The 15,145-nt window shown below is 51.4% G+C and overlaps 1 protein-coding gene across 1 annotated transcript in view; it reads right to left on the bottom strand.

The window, feature by feature from the left end:
* Positions 1-324: 324 nt before the first annotated feature.
* Gpa33 (glycoprotein A33) overlaps positions 325-15,145 on the bottom strand; it is a 36,825-nt gene continuing 22,004 nt past the window's right edge. The window contains exons 3-7 of the mRNA XM_050158360.1: positions 14,654-14,870; positions 9,695-9,850; positions 2,958-3,077; positions 2,159-2,294; positions 325-1,730 (exon numbers count right to left, since the gene is read on the bottom strand). Of these exons, the coding sequence (XP_050014317.1) occupies positions 1,598-1,730; positions 2,159-2,294; positions 2,958-3,077; positions 9,695-9,850; positions 14,654-14,870 (762 nt within the window). The 3' untranslated portion in view covers positions 325-1,597. The remainder of the gene's footprint in view (positions 1,731-2,158; positions 2,295-2,957; positions 3,078-9,694; positions 9,851-14,653; positions 14,871-15,145) is intronic.

Here is a 15,145-nt window from a genome sequence, read left to right as displayed (position 1 = left end):
AGCTGCTTCAGGGGAGAGGCGCCATAGTTCTCTGCCCACCTCCTCAGGAGGGGCGCTGTAGGATGTCACCCAGTGAGGGCATCTCCCTAGAGGCACATGGATGTCGCCCAGGCCTGCTAGGTCTTCTGACCCTGCAGGCTCTCATCTCACAGTCTACCTCCACCACCAGGCTGAGCTCTGTCCTGTCCCCAACAACCTTGAGAGCTACTGCTGGCCCTGACCACAAGTAATGGAACCCCAAGATTCTCTACCTGGTCACCTCACCTCACAGACCTGCTAGACAGTGGGTATACTTGGCATGAACAAAAGATGAACAAAGAAAAGTGAATTTCCACCGGTAACTTTATTGATAAGGAAACATTTTGAATTAAACAAGGGGTTTAGCAAAGTCTATAAAAATATACATGTAAATAAAATCAGACGGGACAAGGGATTTATACATTTGCTTTCCTAGTGATCAGATGCTAAAACACATTTGGAGCAGCCTGTCTGGCCTGAGCCCTGGAGAGCTGAAAGAACTTACCAGAGGGGAAGGGGTGGAGGCTGAGGGCTGCAGGCAGGGCAGCGAGCCTCAGCTGGCATTCGGAGGCCAATGGCTGGGCAGGGGTGGGAGGCAAGTGAGCTTGTGTGTGTTGTTCATTTTAAATTAGTCTGCCCACCTTACCAGACTAGCACAGGGCTTGGGTGGAGACATCAGGTGTCCCAAGTCACAACCCAGAGAAAAAGCCCTGCCTATGATGGCAAGTGCCCAGAGCCTGTTCCAGGGCTACCTACTCTATTCCAGCAGGAAGCAGGGCCCTGATGGTCTTGCCTGTTACGCAGGTTTGGATGTAGGACAACGTGACTTTGCTGTTTCCCTGCATGGGAGTGGTCACAACAGGATCAAGAAAAGCAGTTGGGATCTGTGAGTGGTGGGCTGTAAGGACAGGCAGGATTTTTACAGACAGGGCTGAACTGTGTTCGGGGAAGTCCTGAGAAGGCATGCGTCTGGGAGCAGGAGCAATATGGCCGAAGACGAGGCTGAGAGAGCAGCTGGAGGCCACTGTGACCCCCAAGCATGGAGGGCAAGATGAAGCAGGGTTGATCACAGGGGCTCCACTGTATCCTTGATGCCTCTCCTTCATTCAACACAAATATTGAGTGCAACCCATTCCCAGGTTCTCTATGAGTGCTGGGCGTGGTGGGCAGGGCAGACCCCCCCCCCTCTGAAGCTGGCACTGCCTGCATGAGGAGCTCTGAACAGAAGGAGCCCCTGCTCAGTGCTGAGTTTCCCCAAGCCCCTGCCAACAACCATAAGGGAAGCAGAGGGTGCTGTCTGGTCCCAGGAGGAGGCCCAACCCTGAGTCAGAATTAGCAATTAGCAAGGGTCCTTTCAGTGTGGTCATCAGGGTAACAGGTAGGACCCATGCTGCCAGGCCAGTGATGCTCCCCAGAAACACACACACACACACACACACACACACACACACACACACACACACTCGAAGATCCACTCCGCCAATGGCTGGGAAGGGGCAGGATTACGGGGCTAGAAAGAAAAAGAGGCCAGAGCAGGAGGCTGGAGCCTAGCCCTCCCCTCCATTGGGCAGCAGCCCCTTCACTTGAAGGGCTGGTCAAGAGAGCTATGCCCTGAGCTCCTCCGGTCATCATTCCTGTAGTCATCTTTGTCTTCCCTCTCTCTGGAAACTTCTCTCCGCTGCTCTTGAGGCTTTTGGTAAGCAGCTCGGTTCCTACAGGGCAATGGAGGAAGAAGAGAAGGTTAACCCTCATGGCGGTGAGGAGCTGGGGGGGAGGGTAAACTGGTCCAGCCATCAACCCCACCCAGGAGCGGCAAAGGGACTCCGCGATGCAGGCCTGGTTTAGGAGTGCACAGTGAGATCTTACAAGAATACTCCACTCGTGGCGAGGAGACTGTGGGAGTAGTGTGTGTGTTTCAGCCTAAACCTGACCCTTGGCTTGCCACGAGAAGGCCTGCCTAGAGATCAAAGTGTGGGAGACAAGGGCAGGACTGAGGTCCACCCTTGATTTGCGTGAGCTGCTCATTCCTCAACTGCGACTAGGGAAGACTCCCGGGGTGCTGAGTGGGGGTACCTGAGGAGCTGGGATGTCTATTTCCCTCTGGATCTTCCCAAGGGGCCCCCTGTCCCCGCACACTTACGGCCTCGCATCCTCCATGTCCTCGGCCTTTTCATCCTTGTCCCGGCAGCAGCAGCAGTAGACAATGATGCCGATGATGATGAGGGCCGCGAACACACCTCCCGCGATGCCCGCATACAGCGCAATGTTCATGGAAGCTACGAGAGGATGGAGCAGCTAGACCTCCTGAGCCCTGACTCTAGCCCCCCCTCACCCCCCGACTCAACCCCTGGCAACAGAGAAGAAAGCCAGGCTAGAGGTGAGGAACCACAGACCGGTGCAGGGCACAGCAGGCTGGTCCCTCCCAGCCTCTGGAGTACCAGCTCTTCTACCAGCCTAGGGGGCAATGGCTACAGACCTCTGTAACCCTCTGCAAAGGTCGTGGCCCTGGAAGATTGTGGTTAGACAGATCTGAGGACACTCTTAAGGAGAGAGGAGCAAGCAAGGAGAGTCAGACCTGATACTGGGCTGCTCAGGCTCTGCCGAGACCCTTAGTGTTAGCTATGCCAGCTGTCAGCTGACGCTTGAAGTAGCGGTGGTCTCCCTTCTCCCCACAAAAAGAGACTAGGGTTTGGACCAAGGCAGCGGGTTCTAGGCACTTTGCTCACGCTCTCTGAGGGGCCCTCGAGACAGGCATGGCTGAAGAGATCTCCAGAAGTCTGCCCCAGGCTCTATTTCCAAAGAACGGGAGGAGCTGGGCTGACCTCAGGGAGAGGAAAGCCTGGGCCAGGAGTCATCTGTCCAGGGTCACAGCAGTCAGCTCGTTCACCTCCATCAGCCACCTCTGGGCCTCGTACCCTCCCTCCCCACCCTGCTCTTACGCTGTCTGGGAGCCACTGTGATGTTGCAGGACTCCACTCCCACTTCGTTGCTGGAAGTGCAGACATAGTAGCCCGCCATTTCTGTGGTGATGTTCTTCAAAAGCAACAGCTGGCCCGAGGCTGAAGGAAGAGCGGCAGGGTGAAAAGATGGCGTTAGGTCAAAGGGCATGTAGGTTGTTTCCAGGTTCTGGCTATGACAAACAATGCTGCTATGAACAGAATGAGCATCCTTTGGATATATACCAAAAGTGGTATTGCTGGGTCTTGAGGAGGTGTTTCCTAATTTTCTGAGAAATTGCCCCACTGACATCCAAAGTGGCTGTACCAGCTTGCATTCCCACCAGCAATGCAGGAGTGTTCCCTTTACCCCACAACCTCTCCAGCGTAAGTTGTCATCAGTGTTTTTGATCTTGGCCATTCTTACAGGTGTAAGCAAAGAAAACCAGCCCACAAATCACAATCCCAGAGAACCTAGACAACAATGAGGACCCTAAGAGAGACATACATAGATCTAATCTATGTGGGGAGTAGAAAAAGACAAGATCTCCTGAGTAAATTGGGAGCATGGGGACCTTGGGAGAGTGTTGAAGGAGAGGGAGGTTGGGAGGGGAACAGAGAAAAATGTATAGCTCAATTACAAAAAAAAAAAAAAAAAAAAATGGTGTTAGGGTAGAGTATGTACGGCCCAAGGCTAGGAGGCCTGAGCCCTCTGAACTAGCCAAGCTGATTTGTAATGTAGGAAAAAAGACCTCCTAGGCCACTGGGGGATCACAATACTGAAGGGCTTCAAATCCAGTCAGGACCCTAGGTGTCGAGTCTGGCCTTTTCCACTTAGTTGATGTATTTGGCAAGTAACTTGGCCGTCTTTGAAGCTATTTTCTCATCTATAATTAGAAATGGTAACACCTGCCTGGCAAGGAACTTGTGAGCCTGGAATGAGGCATCAATAATTAATATAAATGCCCAGTAGAATGCCCGATGTGCAGTCAGGACTTGGGAAACATAGATGCGTATTAAAGGGGAATGCGCATATGTGATGTGTCAGGTGTGGGGTATGGATACGGGTATTGGGGAGTTAGGGGACAGTGTCAGTTTAGACGCTTCCTCCTCACCGGTCACCACCCTCATCGGGGAGTGAGAGTGAAAACAGCCCACGCCAAGCCCGAGGACACAGATGTCCTCACAAGACGGTCCCATGGGTTTGTACCTAGACAGCCTAGATGTGTGTCCTGCTCTCAAAGGCCTTTGTCAGGAGTGCAATGTCAGCCTCGTCAGGACCCGGCTGCCACTAGGTGTTGCAATCACACACACACCCCCCCCCCGGGTGTGTTCTAAGTCATCAAGAGAGACCCACTGCAGCCCTGTAGACATTTCAGAAGCTGTCTCTAATCCACAGTAGCCAGCTCACGTGTGTGTGCATGTGTACATGTGGGTAAGTATACATGCACGGATGTATACACATGTGGGGGCTGGAAGTTAACATCGGGAGTCGTCAATCGCTTTTCCATCTTACTGTTTGAGATCAGGTCTCTTGATGAACCCGGAGCTCACTGTTTCGGCTGCTTGGTGGGTGCTCAGTGAACCCTGGAGATCCTGTCTCTGCATCCCCAGGGCTGGGGTTACAGCAGGTGCTGCCAAGCCCGCTTTTATGTGGTTGCTGAGGATCAAACCCAGGTCCTCATGATTTCACTGTAAGTGTTTTACTGGCTGTGCTCCCCCCCCCGCCCCTCAGCCCTGAATTCTGAGCTTCTAATACAATAACAGAGCTACAGATCCGATTCTGCAACTGCACCAGTTTTATCTCTTGCTGCACGTGTGCAAAGCCAAGGTCAGTCCACACAGGGTCCTTTCTCCATGTTCTGGAAATACTGTGTCATACGGTGTCTCAGCATCGCATTGTTTCCGCCCCCCAACATCCTTGATCGGAGGTATTGCCATGCCAGTACCCCCAACTCGAATTTCCCAACGGGAGGAGAGAACTGGCTTCTGGGAGGCATCCTATGCCCTTCCTAGTGCTATGTACATGTGTATACACACGCATGCACACTAATAATACGTAAACAGAGGCTTTAAAGACACCTTTGCAATGTATGCCTATGGTAAGAATTTATGTATGACGTAAAACTGTCATGTTAATCCACTCCAAACCAAAAACATCTACATTCCAATCACGGCTCCAAACAAAGTGAGGAGAGTCCCTGTCCTTTGGCGTCTCCGACCTACAAAGGAAGACGCACATGAAACAATGGTGGTTTTATGAGCAGTTATGGTTCAAGATGGAGGTTGTATCTGAACTCATAGCGAAGGGGTTTACTCTTGTCTGGGGGTCAGAGGAGGCCTCTCACAAGAGCGAGAATAAGATCAAATCATCCTTATTCACAGCACATTGATTTTATTTTCTTCTCTTCTTGTCAAAAAACATACTACTTATTCCATATTCTTCCCTTAGAACCCAAGGCCCTATTCTCTGTACAATGTGACAGCCCTGGGAGTCTAGAAGCCCATTCCCGAGTGTTTTCTGGCAAATCCCTTACGTGTGATATTTACATGTGATTCTGGAGATGTGTCTGCAAGCACAGCAAGTGTGGAAGTCCCTGTGGTTGTGAAGCTTAAGGGGCGTGGCCTACGGGCGTTTTACCATGCTGGGAGCAATGGGAACCCCGGGTTGAGGTCCAGACTATTAACATTCCTGTTCTCTGACCCTGTTGGACTTGGTTATTCTTAAGAGAATTGTTAAGAAACACACTTTACAGAATGCTCTGTGACACAGGTGTGTTTAGGAGGCCGTGTGCTGGCATCAGATTCCCCTTGAAGTGTGCTGCTCTGTGAATCAGGCGTCCACAGCACCCTAGGGCAGCTCTAGGCCGTGCTTAGGGTGAATCCTGGGGGTTCCTGATGTATGAGCCAACTCCATTCTTCCCCTAGTCTTTGAAGCAAACAATGGGTTCTAGAAACTTCTCTGTTTGAAATAGCACTCACCCCATGCCACCAATTGGCTTTGATTGAACTGGGGATCCCAGGCTCCCTTCCCTTCTGGAAAGAGCCAGTTTCTGAAACCCAGTTTCCTGTTGCTGTGGCGACATCTTGTGGTCAGTGTAGGAAATGCATGACAGACATCTGTCCTCTGCTGAAGCCCTGACCACCCTAAGATATTGATGTTGAATTCACAGGATCTGCTCTTTCTCTCCCCTCCCACCAAGGCTGGTCAGTAAGCTCTGGATCACATCTCATCCCAGGGTCTGGGGTGGACCCATCACTGTTCCCACGGCCTCCTCCCCTAAAGTGTTCCAGTCTCCTTCCTTAACATCCAAATTCCTGGTCCTTCCCTCCTGAAACTCACTCACTGGAGCACAGTTCCTCAAGCATCCTCAGAGCCCTCCTGCGGGAGACAACCTCTTCCTCCGAGGAGGGTAACAGCACCATCTCAGCTTTGGTTATGGTGTGTTGTTATTGTTCTGTGGGTTTTGTTTGTCTGTTTTTCAGGATGGGAGAACTTGTGGGTGACTTACAGCTGTGAAGTCACAGCAGGACTCTGGGGCTCTCTGCAGGGCACTCTAGGAACAAGAGGCCTTGGGAACGGCCCCCTCCATCACATTGTCCAGACACAAGACGGCATGGTGATCACCACGTCCATGGTTAATACTGCCAGTCTGAAGCTAGCGGATAAGCTTCTGGCCATGCTGGTAAGGGATTCCAGATCAAGACAGCCTTGGGCATGGTTGTGTGGAGCAGTCTAGGTTAAATTAATTACAGCGGAAAGATCCACTTAGCTGTGGGCAGCCATCCCTGGGCTGGAAGACGAGGTTGAATAAAAAGGAGAATGTCTGTACATCTGTCTGTCTATCTTGCTGTCCGTCTGTCTCTGTCTCTCTGTCTCTGTCTCTCTCTCTCCTTCCTGACTGCATTTACAATGTGGCCAGCACAAGATATTGTACCGCAGCAGCCATCTTCTTGTCTGAATTCTGACAGAGAAAATCTGAGCTCGGGGCTGGATAAAGCAGAGAAGCAAATCTTACTTTAACCTCCTTCCACGCCCTCGGATTCACCCACATTCGGTCAATAAGGAAACTAAGTTTTGGTCCCTAACTTCCTGTGATGGAGGTGGGCACCTGTGAGGCTTCCTGGAGGAGCCCAGTGCTTACAGAGAAAAGTCTGACCTCCTAGGCTGACACCCAGGCCCCTCTCCATCTCTCCTATCTTTCCCATCAACAGCCTCTCACATCGTCTCCGCAAGGGCACGCATCCTCCCCCTCAGCCACACTCATGTCATGGGTCCCATGCTGGTTTTTACCCTGAAGGGCATGCTGAGCTAACAATACCTAGAGTTGACTGGGTCCTGTGCTGCCCACAGCACTGACCTTGGTGTTCTGTGGACTTCGGGTCTCCCTTCACAGCCACAGCACGAGCTGAACACTGGTGCTGTGCCCATTTGACAGATGTGGAGACAAAGGCACATAACCAGCAGCACAGCCAGGATTCGAGCCCCTGGCTGCTCTTAAGCAGTCAGTCACACAGCACTGTAGGTCAGGCACTGTGGTTCGTGACCTCACGACCTTCAGCCCTGGACCCCACTGTGCACACTTTGCTGGAGGACGCGTGGTTATGTTCTCAAACAACGACTAGCAAGAATCAAGGGTAGAGCAAGGAGACTACAGAGTTTGAGGACACCTTCCAGGTGATTTCAACAAAGATCCAGACACTCAAATCCTTGCAGTCCAGGGCCCGGTGAGATGACTCTTTGGGTAAAAGCACCTGCTGCCAATTGGGACAACCTGAGTCCAGGTTCAGCCCCTGGGATTCACATGATGGGAGAGAAGCAGCTCTGCGGGTTGCCCTCTGGCCTCTCACTGTGGTATGCTTGCACATATATACAATGCATACACTAAAAAAAAGGCAATTTTAAGCATGTTTTTAAAATCAGCAACCAGAAACACGCCAGCAAAGCCGGAAGCCTGTGGGATTCATATTGCATCATCTTTTACCTTAAGTCAAATGAGTTCTACTAACTTTGATTTTCATGTTGTTTTTTGTTATTGTTGTTTGTTTTGTTTTGTTTTTTTTTTTTTTTGTGGGGTTTTGTTGTTTTAAGACAAGGTTTCTCTGTGTAGCCCTGGCTGTTCTGGAACTCACTCAGTAGACCAGGCTGGCCTTGAACTCATAGAGATCCTCCTGCCTCTGCCTTGCAAGTGCTGGAATTAAAGGCGTGTGCCACCAGCACCTGCCCAACTATGAACTTGTTGTTGTTTTTTTTTTTTTTTTGATTTTTCGAGACAGGGTTTCTCTGTGGTTTTGGAGCCTGTCCTGGAACTACCTCTTGTAGACCAGGCTGGTCTCGAACTCACAGAGATCCACCTGCCTCTGCCTCCCAAGTGCTGGGATTAAAGGCGTGCGCCACCACCGCCCGGCTATGAACTTGTTTTTAAGAAGTTATTGGTTGGCCTCCAAATAGTTGAAAATAGCCGGATAAAATCCATTCTGGTTTGATGGAAGCCTAAGGAGCGGGGCATTTGTCTATCGGACTTCCTCAGGTCCCGTGTGTTCTTCCCTCCCTCCGGTCAGCTTCTCAAACAGGTGTGTCCTGTTGTCCAGTGTCATTTACAGTGTGTCTCTGCCTAAAGCATCTTCTGATTGGTCTAGTAAAGATCTGAATGGCCAATCACTAGGCTGGAGAGATAGGCAGGATTTCCAGGGAGAGGTAGAGGAAGAGAAGAAGAAAGGTAGACGTGCGAATTTCGCCAGCAGACTCTGAGCAAGTTGCACGTGCCCTACTGAACGGAAAGGTGACGTGGGGTGGCAGAACCCAGATTAATATAAGTGGGTTAATTTAAATTATAAGAGCTAGTTGAGAACAAGCTCAGGCCAAGGCCGAGCTTTCATACTCTAATAAGTTTTCTTATTATTGAGCTGGTGGCCCAAAGAAAAAGCCAAGTATAGTGTCTACCCACGGGCTTTGCTCTCAGAGCTCCGTTCCATTTCCACACACAGAGGACTGAAAGACCTCAGGGCTAAACCTTAGAGGCATCTTCCGGGCCTTTCTGTTCCTGCCTGAGGTCTCTGGTGCAGCCATGGCCGGGGAGAGCCCAGGGGATTTCCACACACAGGTGGACAGAACGGCAGCAGAGTGTTTACACATTCCCAGCTCCGCCCCTTCTCCTCTTCCTCTCCCCTTTCTTCCTCTCCTGGCTACTACGCCTCTTCCTTTTCCTCCTTCTAGTTTGTTTCCTGACCAAAAGGTCAAATATTGGCTGCCCAGTACAAAACGGGTCTCCTGGCAACACTAGTTAAATCTGCCGTGGCATGCTCTGAGAATGGGGGTCCTCACAGTCCATGGTGTGCTTGTGGTGGTGTCTGAGATGGACTGGCCCCGGATAGGAAAGGGGACTAGGAAATCCCCCGCCTCAAAAGTGGACTGTAGGCTGTCATAACGCTTCAAAGAGCAAGCCCCAGTGTTTCTGCACAGAATGCTTAGCAGGACACACTTGCTCAGGAGAATCGAAGTGGGGGTGGGAAGAATAGAAGAGCTATCACTTGCGAGTCACTTCTGTCTTTGGCAGCCGGGAGCCGGTAGGTATTCGTATGGGAAACAAATGCCTTGAGAAACCATGCGAAATGGCACAAGGGCAGGACTGAGGAAATGGTGCTTGGATTGCCTGGTCAGCCGCTGTCTCCCTTAGCCCTAGCTAGTCAGGTGCACCCACAGGTGGAGCACAGCCGCCTTCCCTGTTGTCCCAGGTCACCTGGTTGGGTGAGCGGCCGCTCCTGGTTCTGGGCGTTGTAGCTCTTCCAGCTGTACTGTGGGCTCGGCGAGCCCTCTGCAGACCGGCAGGTCAGGTTGATGTTGTTCCCAATCACCGTCTCCCCTATGATGCCGCAGTCTGGCTTGGAGGGCGGCACTGGGAAGGAAAGAGACCGCAAGAGAGGCGTGAATGGCATGGGGACAGTCACTGCCCGCCCCAATAGCTATCAGCCCATCTCTCCCATCACACACGCAGAGGCCGGCAGAAACTTACAGCCTAGAGGTGAGATTTAATGTTATCAAGTTAACTCCCCCCCCCCAAAATGTCCACGGTCATCTCACTCTCTCAAATGGGCAGCACCTGACACTGTGTTGTATAGTGCGCCCTTCCTAGCACAGCAGCGTCAACTTCATCAGAGAAGCCGTGACTCCAGGGACCCTCAAGGCCGGGCTTGTGGGCTGCTAACGCGTCCTCAGAGGAGCAGGGGCTGAGCAGGGCTGTGGAACTCTCGCCTGAGCTTCCAGCCACTCCACCAAGCACCAGTGACCACTTGTAAGTAATTCTGCCTGAATTGTTCATGTCTTGTCTCGGGAGGTGCTAGCATATGGTGTATGCAGACTGTGGAAGGCTAAGTGAAGGGGGCATTGTTCGTCTATACAGCCACGGAGAAGCCGTCCATGCGGAGGTGGATCCCAGCGCTGTGGCTGCTGTGGGCTCACCCACGCTTTGCGTGTAACTCAGCGCTATCGTGGGTTCTCCGAGCTGAGCTTTGGTAGAATCACTTTGGTTTCACACGTCACTGGGGTCATGGAGAGTTTGTTGGCTAACAAACCATCCAAGGTAAATAGTCTCCATGACAGGCTGGTTGGTAGTGGCTTCTGGTGCTCTCGGGAATTGTGGGAGTTTGAACATGCCCAACATAGCATTATACAGATGGGGGCCATGGAGCACAGAAGGGACACTTGTTCTCGGGTCCTAGCGGAGGTGGGATTAGAACCCAGGTATTTCTCTTCTGGTCCAGAACCAGGGCTTGCTCTACTGACGCATATGAGCTCTCTGTTGTTGGCAGAGATCACAGTGTTCCTGATCTCTAAAGTTAGGGGACAGCAAGACTGTCCTGTAAAGGGCCTTATGGGAATTGTAGGCTCGGTAGACCACACAATACTATCGCCAATGCTTTCTTTTCTTTAGAGGGAGGAGGCAGGTGTATAATATTTTTTATTCTTTGAAAATTCATACATGTATGCAATTTATTTTTATCATGTTTACCCGCTCCCCCCCTCTCTGGAGACCTTCTCCCTCCCCTTTCATTTTCTGGTTTTAATAATGTTTTAAAACCATAAGTGCGGGGCGGGGTTTCCTCACACTAGGTTCGCAGATCTCTGCAGCCCTCAGCTACAGCTCCTTCAGGTCATCCTCTGCGAGTCTAACACTGCCTGCTCCCCCTGCTTTGCTAATAAAATGGATCAGCACAAGTGGCTAGAGAGAAAGAGGGACCCCAGGAGGGCAGACCTTCCTGCTGGGGGGGGGGGTAAATGAGAGCGAAGAGATGGGAGTGGGCCGCAGGGATCAAAGGCATGCCATCAGAAATGTTTATGAACCCCAGAAACCGCTGCCGCCAACCGTCTGTCCTTGGTGCCCCAGGCTTCTTGAGATTCTAAGCCTGTGTCTCTCCTCAGCCTTGTTCAGGTCACATTGAGGGGTGTGGGTGGTTCTATAAATGTTGTTAGGTAGCCGGGATCTACCCAACAATGCTGGGCACTGGGGTGACACTCCGAGTGGATCAAGGAGTCCAATAGGGGACAAAAGACAATGAAGCGATGGCAGAGCAGGGGACAAGACTGCTGGGGCAGAAAATTATGATCGGACACAGCATATGGGCTGTGACCTGAAGGTCACCTCGACGAAGGTAGTGGCAGGGATTAGAGCAGAGATGAGCGTGCTGGACTGGGGAAATGGAAAGTATCCATGAGACTTCAGGAGGCATCTTTAGGGATGAGGAAGGGAGAACACACAGTGGGGAAAGTTGTCACTGATGTCCTTGGGTAGTGGCCTGGCCCCTCTACTTTCATCACATGCCCTCTTGGCTAGCTTGCTTCAGCCACCCATCCTGGAGGTTAATGGCAGCCTTAGTCCACCTGGAAGCTGCTGGAAGAACGGTCCCTGACTCTCCTCTCTCTCTCTTCCTGTCGGGCAGTTGCAGATTTTCTTCTTGGAAACAGGCCGGCTATTATTAGTGCCTGACATCTGCTAACACAGCTGGGCCAGCCAGGTACGGACCCACCAGACACATTAGAGGCACTCCCTTATTGCCAAACAAAACCCGGGCTTCTGAGGATCAAAGCGCAGGTGGGCAGAGTGCCCGCCAGCAGCTGGCTGTCAGCCTCCTGCCCATCCTGCTGGCCCAGCAAGCAGCCCTGGGGGATGCTGTGGAGGCGGACTTACCCTCTGGGTACTCCTGCTGGGCTCTGCTTTCTCTCCTGGGCCCCACAGCGGGACCCTGCGGTGCCCCTACCTAGCCAGCCTCAGACATGCCTTTAGCCTTTAGCAGGAGGCTCAGCAGCAAACTCCCACGCGCCCCGCCCCATCAGATTAAGCGGTGGAGTGGCAGTGGAACTCCCTGCGGGGGCGGGGCGGAGGGGGCGGGATACAGGACAGAAGCAGGAAGTAGAGTTTGGAAACTAAGCGTAAAAAGCAAGTAAATGTCCGCGGTGGAAGACTAGATTGCTTACTCCACTCCTTGGCAAGGAATGCAAGGAACAGGAACTCCACAAACTAACTGCCCACGGGAGGAAGAAGGGTGATGGCCAGCAAGGGGGATCTGCTTTTTAGGGGGGACTGTGATGAGATCTTTTGCTCTAGGCTCCTGACCACAGGCCCTAAACTTCCTACCTGACCCCATCCCAGGCGCACCCCTGCCCTCCTTCTCCAGATCGCCTGCGCGCCAATCACAAACAGCGGGGACCTCGAGTCATATCTAGTTCAAAGAGCCCCACGTCCGGGGGCTAAGAGTACTGACGGGGGAGGGTATCTTGTTCTCACACGGCCTGATTCGCAAGCAGCATTGTAGGTGTTACCTGTATATTTACTTTGAGAGTGGCCATAGAGGATGGAAGCGAAAGTGTTAGGCTTCAAATCCTCTCCGATGCCGGTTGTTCCCTCTAAGGACGTCAGGGGGCGCCAGAGGCCAGAGCAAGGATTCCACCTGGCGCACAGGCCGCTAAATCTGGCTTCTAGGCTTCCTGAAGGTGAGCTAGACAAGGCTAGCTCCCAGAGACTAAGGCTGGGGGGCTTCCTGCTAGCCTGCCCCAAATAAGCCGCCCCGTATCATTATAGCCTTTCTCCTTTAAAAAAGCATCCGGCTATAAAGACACAGAGAAAGAAAACTTTCCACAAAGAATCTCACTGGGTTTTAATTAGCATGTAGGTTGTTTTTTTTTTTTTTTTTTAAAAAAAAAAAAGGTTTCTTTTTAACAGTAAAGGATTGGCTTCTATGAATTCCATATTCCCAGATTAAATTTGTATCCTTCCCTCTTCAGGTTAATGTGTTCCTCTTTAGAAATAGCTGGTCCTTAGTGTAAGGCAGGAGACCAGCAGAACCAGGCTTCAGATTTATACGGGTTCCTGCCACTTCCCTTTCGACTCGCTGACATCCTCGGCCAAAAAGGCAGGTCAGTAATTCAAAGAACCCAAACTTTATATGTGTCCGTGTACACATAATCCATATGTATGTATATGTGTGACTATATATAGTATATATATGACTATACACACACAGTGGGGTAGTGAGGTATATTGCAGTATTGCTTGTGCAAACAAACAACAACAACAACAAAACTGAACAAACAATGAAATCTGTCCCGATAACCCTCAGTGTGAAACCCTTTTGTAAGCCATTGTGCAGCCATGAGACCGGATGTGCTCTCTCGCAGTAGGTCTGCGTGTGCTGGGCTGGAGCACCGTGTGGAGGTAAATCACAAGTGCTTTATAATAGCGCAACTCTTCGACGGGCAGAGGAAGGTACATGAGTGTGTGGCACACAGTGAGGGGACACGGGAGACCTCTAGGACGCCTGGCTGCACTACCGTTGGCTGCCTCCAGGTGGCAGGGTGGGAAGAGGCCTGGATTATGCTTTACGCAGCATTAGTGTGTGCGGCTGTATATTCTGACACACTATAATGCTTTCTGTAAGTCCGGCAACTACCACACACAATTTAAAAGAAAGTCTGCCAAGCAGTGTAGAGAGGAAAGAGACAGAAAGGACCCATTGTTCTCACGCATGGTGGCTACCTCCCGGGAGTGGGGCCATTTCTTATGCGGGACATAGACCAGGAGCTCACCAAAGTGAGTCAAAACCCAATAACCGGTTTTGACTCAGTTACTTCCCTTTTTTGGGCCTTGTTCACGCAGAAACTAAAGTAGATGAGTTTCCTGATCCTTCCAAAACTATAAATTCCAGCAAATTCTCCCATGAAACGGATGCCCCTGAGACATATTCCCCATTGGTTGGCGATGGTGCCCTCACTAGTGGTAGCGTGGGGAGACCGCCGAGAGAAGCTGGGTTAACACCAGGGAACCCGTCGCCTGTGGAAGTCACAACCAGCCTCCGAGTAGCAAGTACTGGGATGAGAGTCTGCGTGTTATGTGGGAGTTCCCTTCCCTTCTCTTCAGAAATGAGTTTGGCAGGAAAAAATTGGTGTGGAGGGGAGAAAAGGCAGAGGGGCCACGGGACGACCCCAAAGCCCCTGCCATCAGAACCAGCCTGCTGTTCACTGAGAATCCTGTCAATATTTAGCTCCAAAGGGAGAAGTGGAATCCTCACTCTTCTCTGAGATAGGCAAGGCCGATACAACACAGGGCTGGCGATCAGGCCCTATTGCACCTGGATTTATGGCTGGATTCTGCTGCCAGGGCTCTTAGCCTCACCCTCCTCCTACAGGAAAAGATGGAGACACTCACCGAGGACTAAGAGGCGGACTCGAGACTTGGAGGTACCCTCTAGATCTGACATCAGTGAGACGGAGCACTCGTAGGTGCCATTGTCATCCATGGTCAGCTGGTCGATGGTGATGGAGGCATTGGAGCGGTCAACATCACTGGACATTATCACACGGTTCTCATAACGGGTCCCGTAGATGTACTGTTTATCCAAAAACTTCCAGGTGACTACTCTTTCCTAAGAGAAAGAAGAAATGTTGCCAGACGCTGGTATAGACCTGCCCTGACCCAATCTTTCATCCCCAGAGCCCAGATGTATGGATCAAACAGATGTGCAGTGCCTACTGGTAGATTCTTAACTAGACTTTAGAGATTTAAAAGAAAATGTTAGAGTCTGGAGTTGTAGTTTAAGTTGGTAGTGCTCACCTAGCACACACACAGAGACCTGGATTTGATCCCCAGCACCACGCCTGTAAACTTGGGGGTGGTGGTATATGCCAATCACCCCAGCAT

This window comes from Alexandromys fortis, unplaced genomic scaffold (genome assembly GCF_014885135.2).
Source record: "Alexandromys fortis isolate MF-2015 unplaced genomic scaffold, M_Fortis_MF-2015_v1.1 scaffold_97, whole genome shotgun sequence".
Lineage (NCBI taxonomy): Eukaryota > Metazoa > Chordata > Mammalia > Rodentia > Cricetidae > Alexandromys > Alexandromys fortis.
Note: the sequence above shows the minus strand (reverse complement) of the source record. Positions and strands in the feature narration are given on the sequence as shown.